This window comes from Protomyctophum parallelum, assembly GCF_964188405.1.
Source record: "Protomyctophum parallelum genome assembly, chromosome: 1".
NCBI classification, from domain to species: Eukaryota; Metazoa; Chordata; class Actinopteri; order Myctophiformes; family Myctophidae; genus Protomyctophum; species Protomyctophum parallelum.
This window is the reverse complement of record NC_139697.1, coordinates 85,048,353-85,067,349: the sequence shown is the minus strand read 5'-3', so window position 1 is coordinate 85,067,349 and position 18,997 is coordinate 85,048,353. Positions and strand designations below refer to the sequence as shown.

Here is an 18,997-nt window from a genome sequence, read left to right as displayed (position 1 = left end):
TACCGGTACTATACCATGGTAAGTTGAAGTAGAAAGAATGAACACAAAGAGATCAAGAAAAAATATTGACAGTATAGATTTTTTAAATTAATATAATTTATAAATTAATATAATTAATAATACTCCCTTCCCTTGGGCATCAATACCTGAGTGGTTAAGGTGCATATCACATAGGGTCTGATGCATAACAGTGTGTCCCGGTTCTGATGCCCGATTCCCGAGCCGACAGACCTTTGCTGCATGTCTCTTCCCAACTCTCTCTCCCCCCGTTTCCTGTCTCTTTTCAGAACCGGCTTATTTTTTATGGTAAATGGACTGCTGCATTGGTGATGATGATTATTATTATTTTTTTTTTAAGATATTTTTTTTGCGGCTTACGCCTTTTATTGATTTTTTAAGGGACAGATAGTAGGCTGACAGGAAACGGGAGAGAGATGGGGGGATGACATGCGGTAAAGGCCGTGTCGGGTTCGGGAGTCGAACCCGCGGCACACCGCGACTGGATCACCAGTCCGGTGCCCAGACCGTTACGCTACGGCCTGGGCCATGATGATTATTATTAAGATAATAATTGGATCCCTTCCCTTTTGCCATTTGTGAGAAACATGGTCAAAGTGGTGGTGGTGTAATATGGGAATTGTATGGTTAGAAAACCATAGTTCTATTACTTTGTGAACAGAATGAAATATGAAGATTTCGATTTTGATATTGGACTCGGTACATATTTTTAGGAGTCAATACATGTACAGGAACATCTCTAAAAGAGAAAACTAGCACCCACGGGAGTCACAGAACTCTTGTTTTAAGGCACTTTTAATTATTTTAATAAGTTGGCATGGTATGCCCCGTGAGTGCTGGTTTTCTCTTTTAGAGATGTTCCTGTAAAGTTACCTACCCAACCACGCACCCGGTAAATATGCTATGTTTAAAAGCAACTGGAGTCGTGTGAGCTTTGCCGAGCTATTACCCTGATAAGGAGTCAATAAAAGTGAAAAAATCTGAACGATTCAGATTTTCGGAAAATATATTATTATTATTATTATTTATTTTTTTGTGGCTTTCGCCTTTATTTTATATATTTTATGGAGGGACAGACAGTAGGCTGACAGGAAATGGGGAGAGAGATGGGGGACTGCCAGACTGGATTGCCAGCCCAGGCCATTATTATTAATAATTGTTTTATAACATTCTGGTATTGCTATCATTAAGAATTTGGAATTCAAGGTAATTAACAGAATTAGTCTATGAGAAACACATTTGAGCTCTTTTTGTGCATGTGTATCAAATAGAGATGGCTTTGGCATAATCGTAGTCCCATTTAACACTTAGATTTACTATTATACTTATCAATACATTTTACACCTTTCCATTCATAAGCTATTGTTAAAATATTGTGCTACCAAAATGAGTGCATAGAATGAAAATTTCACTTACAAGTTACTTAATACTGTGCAGAACATTGGTATGCCTAAACTTTATGATTGTAAACCACTCTTTCTCCCCCCGATTCAAGAATCTAGAAAGACATTTGAGCCTGTAATGTGATCAATGTGACGCATGCTATAGCTGTTGTTGGGTAGTTCATGAAAGATTTACTGTGAACTTGCATTTTTTGATCTGTATATCACTGTTATATTTTATTGTTGCAGTGTGTTCAGTTGGTCTCCAGCAGCCCCATGATGCATCACTTTATGACATCAGAGACTAGTCTAGAATACTGTCTCTTTTGTTTCTACATGTATAGTGGGGTCCACTATACATGTAGAAACAAAAAGGACATATACATTTAGACTCGGAGGACATGGATTATGTGACCTTATGTGAAATCTCTTTTATGATGGTAATTCATACCTACTGAAGCTGCTATATCAGAGACAAACCATACAAAAATCAAACTTTGATCTAGTAATGTCTGTTCACAAGGCAATTCCCTATAAACAAGCTAGTCAATTCGTGAACATGAATGTTGTTATATTATGGCCGGTGGGTAATAATGGGCTTACTCTGCCATATTGTGACATATTCACATCTAAAGTTTCCTTTTGATCCCTTTTTGACGGTAGTATAACTATAAAGTGACCCCATGATTTGAGCTTGTAGAACATTCCCAAATCCCAATATGATATAACACTAATAACAGGAGTTCTAATGTGAGTTCTGTTTTGGTTGTTTGTTCCATTCTTCCCTACATATTGCTCCATACTTAGTAGTAGTATAGTCACTGCAACTTGTCTCTGCCTGTGGTCAAAATTAACCCATTCAAATATGTCCACTGACATTTTTTTAAAGAGAAAAAGCCCCCACAGAACAAACAGTGTTTTTGTTTCGGCGGGCCCATAATCTTATAGGGAATCCCATGACTTAGATTTAGCCCCAGTATGGCTGTGGTTATAGAGGGAGGCTGGCTCTGCTGGTCAGGTGAGGAGAGCTGTCCTGTCCCTGAAGCTCTGAGGGACCTGAATAGCCAGTGTGTGTTCCTGCTTGTGTCCCATGCTATGTGGAACCCCCAGACATCATCTGCGTCACCGTTTTACTTCACTTTATTTTCCAGAAATTGAAAGCAGTCTCTCCTTCCCTTTGGGAGACTTGTGGAAGCCTGAAGCTTTGGAGTTAAAGCCATACAGTGCTGCTGGTTTATGTTGTGTTCTTGTGTGATTGGTACAGAGTTTGTGTAGAGGAGTCATGGATTTTCTAGCTTGAAGCGTGCACAAAGACTGCTCTCAGAGCGTCAGCGGTATGCTTGGTTGACACAACGGGATTTATGAAACGGGGAGCACACGTGACCTCCGATTTCAAATGGAGCGTCTTTCCGTTGTAAGTTTGCTGCAAATGTGGATCAATGTTGTCAATGTAGTTAACATGTGACTATGTGCTTATCATGGCTGCCCAGTGACCACGCCTGCCAAGTTAATCTGGTGTTTATGTGTATAATAAAGGCCTGAGTGAAGATGTCATGCTTTTATTATGTGACCTTTTTTATTTTATTAGCAAGCTGTTTATGTTGCCTTGGCCTTGGCGATTATGTTTTAAAAAGCACTTCACTCTCCCTTCTTGCCATGTTCTCTCTCGATTGATGCTAGCGATTTGGCTACTGCAGTGCACTGCAGTGCAGACCTATCACTTGTTCACATGTTTTGTTTCTTAAGTTTGTTGTTCCTCTACCACAAATGTCATGAATGTAATGTATGTACCATGTTCTTTAGACGGATGCTACGTTCATTATTTACCTGGTAAACTATAGTTTTAATGTTCAGATTAGAATATTATTTAAGTGGACGCTACGTTCATGCTTTTCCTGTTATCCTAGTTTCTTGAGACGCTACACTGTCTCTCTGCATGAGCATGTATGCCTGGTATTCTTTACCTTGTTCATTGTAAGTCACTCTGGATAAGAGTATATAGTAAAATGGAAAATCCTATAGCAATTACTGAGCGCATCACATTATTAACATTCACATTATCCTAATTCTCCCGTATTTCTCTGTCTCTCTACCCCTTCCCTTGAACAGAGACGATTACGCCATCTTCGAAGCATCGCGGCCAGAAACATTGTCAACAAGAATGGTTCTCCACTGCTGGACACATACTTCACCCTCCATCTGTGTATAGAGGACCGAATATCTAGAGGTCTGTAATACCTTCCACCTCTCCATAGACTAAAGAGGACTGTACCATATATCTACTAGATATAATACCTCTATAGAGGACTGTATGCTCTGACCACCATATGTAAAGGGAAATATCACCCTCTACACTAGCCCAGTTTGGAACCTCACCCTACACTGACACTTAGCTCCGAGAAGAGGTTCCGTATAGAGGTATCCCTGCATTGGTAGAAAGGGGGTTGAGTCATCCATTTTCCATACACACACTACGCTCTTAGCTCTTATCGGCGCTAAGAGTGTAGGATGAGGTTCCAAACCGCGCTACCTATACGCTCCTCTTCTCTATATAGGACTGTATATAGAAGTCAGTAACACCCTCCTGTATAGAAGTCACTAGAAGATCATATATTATCTACCTAGAGGAGCGGTTCTCAAACTATGGGTTGCGACTAGGGATGTCCCAATACACTTTTTCATTCCGTTTCCGATCCAGATACCACAATTTCTGTATTGGCTGATACCGAATCCCGATACCAGTGTTGTGATCTCGTGTTGGGTTTATAGCTATCTAGCTATATATCTCGTGTTGTGTTTATAGCAGACTCCTCACTCAAATGTGCACTTGCAGTTTGGGCAACTCAAAAGCAAACTCCACATGCCCCAACATTTTATTTACCTGCCATAGTGTCAACCACTTCCCTTACCCCTGTGTCGGATTGGTGGCATATTCGCCAATACCCATATGACAAATAAGTGCAGAAGCCGATACAGTATCGGGACATCTCTAGTTGCGACCCAAAGTGGGGTCACGGGAAGGTGCCATTGGGGTCACGCATTAGCAAGAAAGGTTGCGACCAACGAAGTGGACGGTAACTTGACTGTATGTAGAGTGGACGCCAGTAACACCTCTATTTTAGGATTTAGTCATTTACAATAGCCAAGGGAGAACTAACGAAGTCAGGTTATTGCAGTGGTATCATAATCCATTTAAGCCTTTGCAGTTGTGGTTCACACAGATTTCTGCTGTTTGTCTGGCCATACGTTTACGCAGCCTTTCTTTTTCTCTTTCCAGACTTTTACAAGAGTGAAGTCATACGAGACTCATTGGTGAGTGTCATCATCTGCAGACAATTTAAACTCCTCAGGTCTGACTCTGCGTCCTGGGGAAAGCTTCCAGACATAGTCAATGGCTGCAGCCAACTGTTGGACTGTGTTATCATGCGTTGAATTTCAGAGAACGAGCTGGCCAAGGATTTGACAATCGTGAAAGGGCAAGGGAAACTGTTTTTCAATGCCTTGTGCAAGAAACTTCCTGTGTTTGTCCCATGCTGCAGTACCCAGCGTGTGTGTGTGTGTGTGTGTGTGTGTGTGTGTGTGTGTGTGTGTGTGTGTGTGTGTGTGTGTGTGTGTGTGTGTGTGTGTGTGTGTGTGTGTGTGTGTGTGTGTGTGTGTGTGTGTGTGTGTGTGTGTGTGTGTGTGTGTGTGTGTGTGACTAGACATTATGTACGTTCTACAGTATGTATATGACCAGCTGCTGAAATAATAACACGTCATTGTCGTTCCTTTGGCTATCTAAGAGTTAGTAGTGCACCTCACACATGTACCAGCTGCTGTCTGCTCTCTGCATGGGGCCTGTCCTGTTACAACACTAGTTAAAGTGTAGCAAATGTCTAGTCATGAGCTGACCTAAGCACTTTTCTTAGCTTACCCCTTGCAGGCTTGCACACACGCAAGCCTATAGGCTATATAATGCTCTGCATATTAGATACACAACTCCTGTGTCTCTTAGTCTCTCTGTCCTGTTAACGTTAGCATTCTTCAAGTTGACTACTGCGCTGCAATGTTCCATTTCCTTCCGGGAATCTCTGGTCCATCGTAGGAGACGTATCCGTTGGGCGTCCTGTTGTTATTTTAAATCTCTTCCTCTACTTCCTCACTAGTTCTGTTTCCCTCTTCTCACCGCTAGCCCCTGCCCTGCCGTCGGCCTGAACCCCAGCATTCGACATTTATCCCTTGGCTGACATTGAACCAGAGATTATGAGATTTTTGCTGGAAGGAAATGGTACATTATAGAATAGGGGGGAAAGGCTCTCTTGGAAAGTTGAATGCCAGTCAGACAAATGGATTCCAGAGATTGGATAAGGGACAGTGTAGAAGACAGTGTAGTGTAGAGATGTTTGTGTTCAATGTGTTACTAGATACCACTGCCCTCCATGCACTGATTGATTGACACATTAATAATTGTCTTAACCACTTTAACTCTGGCTTTATGTCATTAGTCAAAAAATAAAGGAAAGAGTCCTACAAGCTGATGACATGAATCATAGGATCCTGGTTGAAATACATTTCGTATCAACATTATAGTACTTACACACATGGCTTTTTGACAGTCAGGCAAATCATCTAATATGTGTGTGTGTCTGTCTGTCAGAATCCAACGTGGCGTAGCCTGGACTTTGGCATGCTGCCAGACCTTCTGGACACGTATGTGTCATGCTTTGTGGTCAGGATCTGGGGAGGGCAGAAGGAACAATACCAGCTCCTAATAGAATGGAAAGTCAACCTGGATGGACTCAGATACACAGGACAGCAGGTCAGAACATATACACACACTTGGGCTGAGAAATAATAATATTGTGATCTACAATCTCACGATGCACCGCGACACGTGAGCTTTCAGATCTGAATTGGTTTGCTTTATAAAAAATAAATAATAATAATAATATATATACAGTATATATATATATATATATATATATATATATTGTCATCACAATCACAATGCGATATTATCGTCACAATAGCAATATTGAGGTGTTTTATCAAAGATAATTAGATTTGATCAATTTCTCTCACACACGACCTGCACACAGTCTTTATAAACTGTTCTCTTGTGAAAACGGCTCTACAAAGTGCTTTGTAGACATTGAAAAATAGTGTGAAGTGATTGAAGGTCTTATCATCGTACATCATCATGCCGTAAATTAGACGCTATGGGCTCCATCTTGCACCACCATTTTTTACTATTTTGAAAATAATTTTAAAATAGTAAAAAATGGCAAATAAGTTTAGGGATAAGGTTTAACTGTTTCCGCACCAGCCATGAGAAACCGAGATTAATTCACCTTTGCAATGGATGCCATGCCCGGCATCCCAAGATTTGTTTTATTCCCCATAATCCAGCGGTAAAAAAGATAGTAGCATTTTTATGCTAATGGTAGTGACGTTTACCTAAAAACGGCCAAAATACTCACGTGCACGCTCGTGCACGCACACGTGTGGTTTTTATGTTTTTTTTAAATAATTGATTATAAATATTTGTTTGATTAATTTCAATGTAATTTCGATGCTTTAGTTTGCCTCTCCCTCCTCAACAGCAACTTGACTGAGTAAATTAACGCAATTTGGATTTGTGTCATGTCATTATATTTGTGTGAAATTAATATATAAAAACTTAATATATAAAAAGTTTATGTAATACTCACTGCTGTTTAAAATCAAATGGATTTGACGGTAATTTCAGAAATATTGGCTCTTACAGTAAAAACATTTAGTTTTCCAGCGTCTTGGTAGGATCCCACTCAAAGCTTAAACATCAATCGAAGGCGACTTCTTAACAGCATGCACATCATATTGTTTAAAATGTAACATGTGCCGTCGTTCTCTTCAAAGCTATCCAAACATCCCAGCCACAGACGGACACACAGATGTCTTCTCCTCTTTGTTCTCCCTGTCTTCCGTAAGACTCAGTCAACTACCAATTCTTTGTCTCTCCTCAGATCCGCTCCAGGAGTCCAAATGAGATCATCTTTGGGCTGAACGATGGCTACTATGCAGCTGACTTTGATAATAAGGTACAGTCTTTCTGTCGTTTTCCCAGAAGCTATTCTGTACAATGGAGGACCAAGTGCTAACTAAGTTACCTTTATGTCGAAGCTGTTTTTTGGTTTTCCACTGACCTGTGCTTTTTGCAGGATCAGTCTGAGGGAAAGAAGAACAGCTTGCTTCAGGTTGACCAGAGTTCAGTGAGGAACTCCTACAGTGTATTCTCTTTACTGAGGTAAGACTGCTATCTTGCTTAGCTGCGAACCATATTCCCAATATTCTGCCTTTCTACTTTTCTCTGGTTCCTACTGGTGGATCATGTGTGTTCTTTCTCTTACTTATGGCAGTGGAAAAGTACAAAACTGTCTTTTCCAAGCCTGGATTTGTTTTTCGAAAAATTATAAAGCAGTCATGGAACTCAGTTTTATGTATGTATATAGATTTTCGGTCCATTTAAAAAAAAAAAAGTATATATGAATAATAATACTAACAAAGTAATATAATATGAACTATTCTGTCTGTCAATCATTCTTGTAATTGGAGATATACATTCACATTCAAGTAAGTTTCAGTAATGCATATCCATAACCTTTCAATGTATTGTGTACAACATTGTTGGAAAGTCCTTGAGAAGTCATGGAAAACTCATGGAAATCCATTGGTTAAAATGTGTAGAAAACCTGTTATCTACACTTGTATATGGGATGTAATTCTCCGTGATTTTAGGATTATTGAACAAATAATAATTGATTTAAAATAGGTGCCTGATGGTGGCTCTTTTTTGTGATGTGACAATATGCTTTTGTATCTGCTTATGTTTTTAGTGGAAGTGTTTTGTTTGAGTTTTGCTGATCTTGTCCACCAGATGGTGCCATTGTAAAACCAATGACTGGAACTGTGACTAGTATTGCAGTCACGGGACACTTATCATTGAGGTTCGAGTACTGCCAAGAATACCTTCTGTATTTTATTTCTTGGACATGAAAGGATATACACATGGAAAGCTTTAATCAAGTTGGTCTAATAATTATAATTGTTCAGCCTCAGAGCTCAGATGATAAATTCCATTACAGTGAAATGGCTGGACCATATTTATATGGGAAAAACCTTTCATACCGATGCACATTTACACCACAAGGAGGAGACACACTATGATGGAATGTACTGTTGCCTGAGAGATGAATATAGCATCCAGACCTGACAAACCCTAGGTGTTATTTACTGTAGTTGCTGCCTGCATGTTGACAAACATGCTGTAGGTCTACTGTTCTATATTTGAATGTGGCACATTGTAAGCACTAGCTAGTAGTGTATTTCCAGGGCTTTCCCAGAGGGAAACACAGCGTTAAACATAGACTCGTCAATTACAAGTTAATTACACCCAATTACCTCTAAATAAACCTAGAACTGGAAAATTTGGTCAAACTCCTATCATACGATAAGGATCCTGTCATTAGAAGCATTATGCAAGACCCACAAACTCTATTTTTCCATAAGAGTGAAATTGGGAGGGGGGGTAAAGAAATACCACTATGCATGATGCATTACGGTTCTTGGACAGAGTTGAGACGTGGGCCACAGTGTCAAGAAAGGGAAGATGACCCTCCCTCATCAATGAGTTCATGGAAGAGGACAGTGTTGCCTCCCTGGAGCTAATCCAGGTTGAATCGTATAGTTTTTATGACCTCTGCCCTTGTTTCTTCCATTCCAACCACCTCCTCCCCCGTCCTCTTGTTGTATGCATACCCCAAGGGGACTCTGTGGAATTTTAGGCAGCTCCATTGATTCTGACTTCCCTCAAGCTCTTTTGCCTGCAGTTCTTGAGTCTCTCTGTCTCTTTTTTGTGTTCCTCTCTTTCTCGCACTCTATTTTTCTATGCGTCTGTCTCTTCTGAGTTGTTTCTTGGCCCAGTGTGTCTTGATGGTTTTATGATCCTATACTCTGGAATGATTAATCAGATACTGTCCTTTCCAAAAGGCATTATCCCACCATCCGACAGGCGACAGTATGACAGTATATACTGTAGTGTATATTGTATTCACCCTGGCCTGTGGCCTGCAGAGCTGTGGTGCTCTCCAAGTATTTTCACTTCCTGAAACACTCCAGTGGAGTGCTCGTCAAGCTACTGTACTTGCAGTGGGAGCCTGGGAGGGAGACTCTCTCCTTTGTCATTATCTTTGATTGATTGATTGAAATATTTAGATATTCAGATTTTACGGGGGCCAGTTTCGAATTGCAGCCGTCCGTAGGTGCCCTTTTAGAGCGGATTTGAAGGAGTCAAGGGATTTGCATGTCTTAATGACTGTTGGTAGGGCGCTCCACATTTTGGTGGCATAGGAGCGAAAATAATTTATTCCCTTGTTTGTGCCAAATCTGGGTTGCACATGGTTTGTTGCACTCCCTCTGGTGTTGTGGGTGTGGACTTCGTTAACATTAAGGAAATATTTGGACAGGTACATGGGTATCTTGGTGGTCTTGTGGACCAGACCCATTGCAAGATGCTGTACTCTGTCTTAGACCCTAAGCCATTCCAGCCTGTCAAAGTGGGCTTCGGGGGGTGAGGCCAAGTAGGAGCCTGACAAGTTTGTTTTGGGAAGTCTGGAGCCTTGTTTTTTTTTTTTTTTTTAAGATATTTTTTTGCGGCTTACGCCTTTATTGATTTTTTAAGGGATAGAAAGTAGGCTGACAGGAAACGGGAGAGAGATGGGGGGATGACATGCGGTAAAGGCCGTGTCGGGTCCGGGAGTCGAACCCGCGGCACACCGCGACTGGATCACCAGTCCGGTGCCCAGACCGTTACGCTACGGCCTGGGCCTGGAGCCTTGTTTTAAGGGCCTTTGAGGTGCTGTGGTACCAAGAGGTGCATGCATAGTCGAAGAAACCTTGTACGAGGGCTCCTCATCTCACCTGCCTGGGTTGCATGTACTGATAAATTCATACGTACTAGCCGCATGCACTTTGCCCATGCTTTGGCCGTTCTGTTGTTGTAGAGTGTAAACCGTGTTCGTCCTTCATTCTGCTCCTGCTAGAGGATTGGCAGTACGCCTTTTATCGCATGGGGAATGACTGGCCCCAGAGGATAATGTCCAGAATCTCAGATGGCCTCTCCAAAATCAAAGTCTGTCTCTGCACTACAGTAAAGCACACTACAAAGCACTTCCTCAGTGCTATGACAGGAAAGGATGGGAATGCATTCTGTGAGAACAACACACTCGGAGATCTTGATTAATGATGTCAATTTGGCTGCAATTTGACTGTCTGCTTCTCTACTTGGCTCTGGTTGACACAAGACCCTGAGCTGGATGTGTGAATAGCATGACAATGTACTGTAGGACGGGGGGAACACAACAAAGGCTTAGATAGAAGAGTGTACAGATCATTAATCAGCTAAATCCATCTAGTCTCAGAGGCTTTTTTCCCCCAGTCTGGGAGAGAGGTTTGAACCACATCCTACGTGTTCCCCCTCTTGCTCGCATCACCCCAGCTATGCCTCTAGGGTGTTGCAACAGGGTGGGGGTCTTGGAGCCAGGCAGACCTTATCCTGTAATAATAATGCACTCCTTTGGCAAGTTTTATGTCGAGTAAGGGTGTCAGGAACGCTGTCTGCCTGTTGTGAAGAAAAAGTGCTGCCTAGAGCGCTCGCTTTTTCTGCTGAAACTTTAAGTCGTGACATCCTCCACCCATGACAGTGGCACGGGGTATATCAAAACCTTGTCCAGGAGCTCCGTCTGAACAAAGCTCATTGTAAAGGAGCTCTGTCTGGACGAAGCTCATTTTAAAGTTTACTTCAGGTTAAGCAATGTTGTGGAGGGTTGAGCCAGGAATCTTGAGACGCAATGTATTGTGATTTGACAGCCAATTAAAAAAAAAGCCCATGTCACATTTTGTCAGCTGATAAAAAAATGGCCCACGTGACATTTCTCCAAAAAGTTAAACTATTCTCAACTTTTGAAAGCACTCGGATCAAAAAAGCTTGCTGACCAGCGCCTTTTAAAGGCAGCTGCCTTTTGCACTATGCCGTTTGGTCATTTGTCATAGGTTGCATTTAAATGTAAAAAGGTGGTCTAGATTAGAAGTGTGAACATGCCCTTACTGTGCTGATCCAGACGCAGATGTTCTTCGTACTCGTACCGTCCACTCACCTGACCGAGACTTGATTTGGTATGTGGAGAAGGGGAGGGAAGGAAGATCTCATGGGATTAGTTGTAGGCTTGGGTTGCTATCTGCAGACATGGATAACGACAGGGGGGGCGAGGGGGCCAAAAAACAGGAGCTTTGTTGCACGTCTAGTCACAGACTATTGGACTGCATCCAGTTGAACTGGGCCCAGGTCCATTTTGGCCTTTATGTTATGCCTAATGCATTTTTAAATTTCGGGTTCAAGTGCTCTTTAAGTGTGTGTACTTGAGAGGTTGAATAATAGAATGTCAACAAAGCAGGGGATATTTGGTTTGACTGAAGCATATTATAATAATAGGCTCGCTCTCACACAAATTAATATTAGTACTCCATAGCATTGTGACAGTCATCTAAGCCCAAAATACATATTTATTGATGCCTGAGTTATTCTGGTGTCGAGCCTTTTCCTGCACAAGGATTCAAAAATGAACATGTTAACATTTACTGTATATCCAGCAGCAGGCTTGTGTGCAGCATCTGACCAGAGGACCTCCTGGCATGTTGGTATGGTGTTCAGCTAGGCTGTGGTTTCCATCTGACCCGAGGACCTCCTCACATGTTGGTCTGGTGTTCAGCTAGGCTGTGGTTTCCATCTGACCCGAGGACCTCCTCACATGTTGGTCTGGTGTTCAGCTAGGCTGTGGTTTTCATCTGACCCGAGGACCTCCTGGCATGTTGGTCTGGTGTTCAGCTAGGCTGTGGTTTCCATCTGACCCGAGGACCTCCTGGCATGTTGGTCTGGTGTTCAGCTAGGCTGTGGTTTTCATCTGACCCGAGGACCTCCTGGCATGTTGGTCTGGTGTTCAGCTAGGCTGTGGTTTTCATCTGACCCGAGGACCTCCTGGCATGTTGGTCTGGTGTTCAGCTAGGCTGTGGTTTTCATCTGACCCGAGGACCTCCTGGCATGTTGGTCTGGTGTTCAGCTAGGCTGTGGTTTTCATCTGACCCGAGGACCTCCTGGCATGTTGGTCTGGTGCTCAGCTAGGCTGTGGTTTTCAGCCATTGGATATTGTGGTGGTGGTGCATTAAAGTGGGTCCGTTTAAACAGCAGCTGTCGGGAGCTGATCTCGGGGCCTCAAACACCATTGATTGATTGATTGAAATATGTATTAACAGTTTGCAGAATTTACAGTACATTTCAAGCACAAACTCAATACAAAGACTCTTAACTGTGAGTGGACGACCCAATTAAGCATTACACTTGTTTACAACAGGGTCCACATTGTTCAATTCATCAAAACATTTAGAGACATACAAATAGACATTTCTATGTAGCTAAAGAACAGAACAGGAATTCATCATATGGGAAGCAAAAAGGGAAAAGATACATATACAGTGAGGGGAAAGGGGGGGGGGGTGGGGTGGGGGCGATTCAGATCTTACAGAGGCCAGTTTCGAATTGCAGCCATCCGTAGGTGCCCTTTGAGAGCGGTTTTGAAGGAGTCAAGGGATTCACATGTCTTAATGACTGTTGGTAGGGCGTTCCACATTTTGGTGGCATAGGAGCGAAAATAATTTAGTCCCTTGTTTGTGCCGAATCTGGGTTGTACATGGTTTGTTGCACTCCCTCTGGTGTTGTGGGTGTGGACTTCGTTTACATTAAGGAAGTATTTAGACAGGTACATGGGTATCTTGGTGGTGTAACGAATCTTGTGGACCAGACCCATTGCAAGATGCTGTACTCTGTCGTTGACCCTAAGCCATCCCAGCCTGTCAAAGTGGGCAGGGGTGAGGTGGGTTCGGGGGGTGAGGCCAAGTAGGAGCCTGACCAGTTTGTTTTGGGAGGTCTGGAGCCTTGTTTTAAGCCCGACTATGGAAAGCAGCTACTAAACTCTAAATAAGAAGTGTAGATGTTCTTGTTTTAATTTCACACCTTTGGAGAGGAGGATTGTGGTATCGAAGCAATCCAATAAAGAGCATTCTGAGAGGGGAACCTGAGGCTGTTTTTGGAGATTTCAACTTGCAATTTCCATCAAAGCCCGTCAACTGTAGTTAATTCTCACAAAACATTTTTGAGTGGTGCAACCACTCCTACATCCAGGAATGTCTGTATGTATCATGTATCATGTATCCGTCTTGAGCACGAGTGGTGTGCGCATGCGTGAAACCAGCAATGGCCAGCAATATCCGCGCGTGTGTGTACAATGCGCGTGCGTGCCTCACATCTTGTGGTAAATAAATAGCGTCAATGCTAGCGAGCTAAAATATAGCCATCCTTGCTCTAGAAAGCACCAATGTTTCCATCTAGACCACCGGATAATCAGCAAAGACCTCCGAACATCGCGCTAATTGACTAAACCATGGAGAGATCCGTAGATTAGGAGTTATTGAAGCTTTTAGTCTGCCTGTATAATGGGAGGTGGACGGCAGCTCTCATGCGCAATCCGGTCTAGGTACGCTAAAGAAGGAAAGGCCGACCCCCGTGGACGGCAGCTCGCATGCGCGATCCGGTCTAGGAGGTATGTTAAAGAAGGAAAGGCCGACCCAAAATAATAATGAAAAAATTGTTCTCAGCGACGCAGATTGATATCCATAATAAAGCTAATAGAGAGAGAGAGAGAGAGGAGGGGGGGAGAGAGGGGAGTTGCACCACTCGGTTCACACAGGTGTGACTTTTTTTCCTCAGGAGGCTGTAGTAGAACTCAAGTTTTTTCAGCCACAACTGTACCAAGATTTACTTTCAGCTTAATCCTGTTTATGATTGGTGCTGTATATGGATGGAAATGTACATATTGCACTTAAATTTTGAACATGTCTCATGTAATAAACACTTAATTTGAAAGGACATATATATGTAATTTCACTTTCTTAGTTTTTGGTCTTTCTTTGACGTCCCTTTTACAAAACAATGTTTATTTTGGTCTAGGGCATTTCTTTAAATGTGTGCCACATTTTCACCACATTAAAAACCGAAAGTACTTCCTGCCATGCATTCTTATTTTGTATTGCTTATCTGTATATAAAACTATACATTTCTTAGATCTCTAAGAAATATACGTTTATGAGATTTCAAAGAGATGTAAGATTTCTAAGCAAATCGCATTGTATTGGTATTTAATGGTGAGAAAGCTCAAAGAAAGAGCCTCAACAGCGCTCCCTGCAGTCATAATGGATCATTTATCATAAACTGGACGGTCACTCAACTTCTGCCGGAAAGTCAAGGCCATTTGCATTTTCCTGAGAGTCAATTTCTCTATCTCATATTCTCACAAATCTTTCAAAATCCCTTTTAGAAACGTTTCTACAAGTCTTGTTTTAGCAGAAGTTCTGTTTTGAAAGTTTCAGGAATACTTAGTTTTTCACCCCTACGTAGTGCGTACCTTTGTGCCGGGGTCAAATGAGCAAATGTTATTGTTTCTACATATATAAATGTAATTTATGACTATTTTAACAGGGCGGTCACTCAAAGTTTTTGCGCCTAGGCCAGCAAGGAAGAAACAGACAGACAAATATATATTTTTTTAACATACACAAACATAGACACTTTTAGTTAAACTATTACAGCTTCATAGGGTAACATTCAACATTCAATTTGTTTTTAGTTAATAAATATGTACATAATTCTCGTCCTATATCACAGTTTTGTGCCTTTCTGTTGGTCTCTCTAGTCTATGATTGATTTTGTGTGTGTAAGCGCTCATGTCATGTAGCATAAAACTCTTGCCGCCACCACCTCATTGAACACCAAACTATCAAGTTTGTACTTTATTCTTTGTTAAAAAAGGGGGTTTCCCCCACCCCACAGGTTGACGTCTGCAATGCATTACACCAACAGGACATAGCGTTGATTGATATGCTTATTTCCTTTCCATTACATTCAAATTAGAGACAGTGCTTCAGAAACTGTTTAACTGAGGCAGATTACATGAGCCATATGCTCCTGCTTTTGTCCCAAGCTGTCCCAAGCTGTTTCCTTACGTAGGGGTACAGAGAGACAGTTTAGTATCAGTCACTTTCTCTCACTCTTTCTCCCACACTGTCTCTCTTCTACCTCCAACATTATTCCATCTTACCTAGCACTGCTGTCTCTTGTTATATCAGCAGGTCGATCTACGCTTCAGTCTTTTTTTTGTTTTTAGATATTTTTTTTTTGCGGCTTACGCCTTTTATTGATTTTTTAAGGGATAGAAAGTAGGCTGACAGGAAACGGGAGAGAGATGGGGGGATGACATGCGGTAAAGGCCGTGTCGGGTCCGGGAGTCGAACCCGCGGCACACCGCGACTGGATCACCAGTCCGGTGCCCAGACCGTTACGCTACGGCCTGGGCCTACGCTTCAGTCTTAAGGTCAATCATTTTCAATTGGAGCGAGGGAGTCGACCAAAAGACAAAGTATTGCAAACGCCCAAGCTTTATTTTCCCCTCACCTTTCCTCAGGACCTGATGAAGCCTCCTGGTGAAAGAGATCGTTTTGTTGTTAGAAAATTAAGCTTGTGAACTGACAATATATTTTATGTGCTGCGCTCCATTTTCCCCACATCATAGGTTGTTAACCCACTTCTAAGCTTTTGCCTCTATCGATTTCATTTCTTTTAAACAGACGGTAAGCTGTAACTTTCTAATATAAATTTATGTGAGCTTGTTTATGAAACCCCTGGTTTGCAGCAAAGCCCTTTTATTGTTTATTGTTTGGCTCATTACACCAGGCAGCTTAAGTAACCATGGGGAACTGTTTGGGGTTTAGTGTGAGGCAAGGGCAGGGGGCTTTCTCTCGTGACTCGGGAGCCAACCTCCATAATCATCTGCAGAGTGCTTGGCCCTTCTGTGACCCTTGAGACAAAAAGAAATCTTCTCAAGATCTCTCTGGCTTTCCTACTCCTCTGCCATAGTTGTCATGTAAACATAGCTTACAGCATCTGAGTGGAACCTTAGAGAAAGCAGCCTGGAGGAGTATGTAAGTGTGCATGCTGGCCTGCCAAAAATATTTCAGCTTGCTAATCTTATCTCCCATCCCCTGTACAGAGGGAGACAATAGTAAGGTGAGATGAATAGCAAGGAGGTGAATGTGTTGACATTCTTCACCAATGAGGCACAGGTTGACTTTAAAGGTGGTGTTTGTTGTGATTTTCTACCATGGTGTCTCTTTTTAGTTTTGTTTGTGTTATGTTGGAGGTTTGTCCCTGGTAGAGGCACATTTTGTCCCAAGGTTGTTGGCTACCAGAATTTGTTTTGAGCACGCTGATTGGCTGCATTGTTTGCCATGCATCTTTGAGTAGTGGTTGCTGGAGTCAATACAATAATTTGTCCTTCAGCTAGTTTCTACTGACTTGGGTGGGCGGGCGGACTGCCCCGCCCCACCTAATTCATTTCAATGAAAGTTGCTCACCAGCGCATGAAGTATCCGTAAGAACGCTCTACTTCCGCAGTTCCACAGAGCAGGTACATTAGGATTTCAAACGGTAGACACGGAGTGCACAGAGACCCCTTGGGCCAAATTCTTCAAGTGGCTTGGTTTCTTAAGTGACCTTCAAAGATGATTTGTACCAAATGTCACGCTTGTATCACCATGTGATCGATTCTCCCAAAATATGGCTGTTATATGCTGTACTATTACTGAAACTTTGTCCTGCACCAGTGACAGAATATATGGATGTGCATAACGTTACCTTTTGAACTGACATAACTCTAGACAGCGTGAGTCGGACTTGGAAGGGACCCAATAAACCTTAACAAATGCCACGATCTCTTGTTCCACGATAAAACAGCATCTCACAGAGTGAAAACCATGATATGACATGGCCGAAGACTGTTTTCCTGTTTCCTTGAGATCCACAAGGATATACACCTTGTTTCCTCTCGTCTCTCTTGGCTGCACAAAAGATGCACAAAACGTTTTCCACAAAGTTCTGTGTCAAAGCGCTCTCTCAAAACAAAAACGAATGATATGGAGAAAATGGAACTTGCAAAGAAAAACTAAATCCTGATTCATGCGACTGTGTAACATCATGATGTGAATTAGAACCCATTCTTTAGCCCGTTCTTTAGCCCTAGCCCCACTAACGAGGCCATGAAATGCACTGTAGTTGATTTGATGTGCCCAGCTCTTCAGAGACAACGGATACGCACAAGGCCTTCCTCTCACTTATCTCCGTAAGCCAGATGACACATCTGTCTTTGCTGATTCTGCTCTGCACTGATTGCAAGATTATGAATTCTGGACCGCAGCACGGCACATAAACCATGGTAAATATTTATTTTAAGGTCATCAGTGAAGTAAAGTGAATAGAGAACAGAGGGTGGTGGGTGTGAGGGAGGTTGCCAGGCTGTTGACCTCCAGCTTGGCTGGAAGGTGTTTTTAAAAGGCTTGGACCTGGGAGGGATTTTAAGGTCAGCAAAGTCGAGACCATTTGTATTTTCCTGAGAGTCAATCTCTCATATCTCATATTCTCACAAATCTTTCAAAATCTCCACCGTCTGCAATGCATTACACCAACAACTCAACGTTCAACAAACGTTTCTACAACTCTTGTTTTAGCAAAAGTTCTGTTTAGAAAGTTTCAGGAGTACTTTTGTTTTTCTCTTAACACCGTTGCGTACCCTTGTGCCGGGGTCAAATGAGCAAATGTTATTGTTTTTCTGATGCTTATCAATCTTAACATCAAGGGCTGGCTGCTTGTGAAGCAGTCAGTCATAACTTCCGGTAAAGCCCCTGAAGCCTAGCTGTTGGTTACTCTTCACACCTTAAAGCCTGATTTAAACTTCATCATACGACGGTGTTGCATGTCACACATGACCTAGCGATCAGCAAGCTAGCGAGCTAGCAATTTTGGCCCATCATCATGACTATAGTTAGAATGTGTTCTCTGGATGGCAGGTAGTAGGTACTTTCTCTTCTCTGGATCCATAGATTGTGGTGAGGCTTGATGGGCAGGCCCTGGGCCCAGACACAGGGAGCGATAAGGGGGGCAGACATGCGTGAAAAGGGGGTTGAGAAGATAACTGCTCTCACCTAGGGGAAGAAGTGGTATCAGATTCCAGCATCGCAATCACCTAAACAGATGAAGCTGTCAAAACAGCTTCGCCCCAACGTTCCAGAGGACGACTATCACCGACGGCTATCGCTGTCACAAAAAAAGAAGAAGAGGAGAAATGGTGATCCTGTTGGATCTGCTCCTCCACAAAATGCTTTTTATATCAAAACGGGAATGATTTGCCAAAAGCTTTGTCGTAGTAATGTGCTATAGTAGCCATGGAATCTTCATAACCCCAAATCCCAGAAGAATCCCCCTGGATTTGCAAAATGATGACCCCACTGAGCCTCGCAAACTAAAACCACTCAGGAGGCAAAATTTGGAAAGTGTATAGCTATGCAAAAGCCATTTTCTCATCATAGTGGACTCAGCAGAGTAAAACGCCTACTCCTACTATTTACGAACCAAATTTAAAGTC

General features: G+C 42.3%; 2 protein-coding genes across 3 annotated transcripts in view; one reads left to right on the top strand and one right to left on the bottom strand.

The window, feature by feature from the left end:
- The window catches only part of thap12a (THAP domain containing 12a), a 403,705-nt gene that overhangs the window by 124,591 nt on the left and 260,117 nt on the right, over nt 1-18,997 (bottom strand). The window lies entirely within an intron of this gene.
- The window catches only part of uvrag (UV radiation resistance associated gene), a 105,356-nt gene that overhangs the window by 1,978 nt on the left and 84,381 nt on the right, over nt 1-18,997 (top strand). Inside the window, exons 1-6 of one of the 2 annotated variants that reach the window (XM_083783628.1) lie at nt 2,684-2,814; nt 3,510-3,627; nt 4,678-4,712; nt 6,037-6,198; nt 7,385-7,459; nt 7,580-7,665. In XM_083783628.1, coding sequence (XP_083639754.1) covers nt 2,797-2,814; nt 3,510-3,627; nt 4,678-4,712; nt 6,037-6,198; nt 7,385-7,459; nt 7,580-7,665 — 494 coding nt within the window. In that variant the 5' untranslated portion in view covers nt 2,684-2,796. Of the gene's footprint in view, nt 1-2,683; nt 2,815-3,509; nt 3,628-4,677; nt 4,713-6,036; nt 6,199-7,384; nt 7,460-7,579; nt 7,666-18,997 lie in introns of those variants that run through there. The other variant, XM_083783627.1, reaches the window with a different exon arrangement.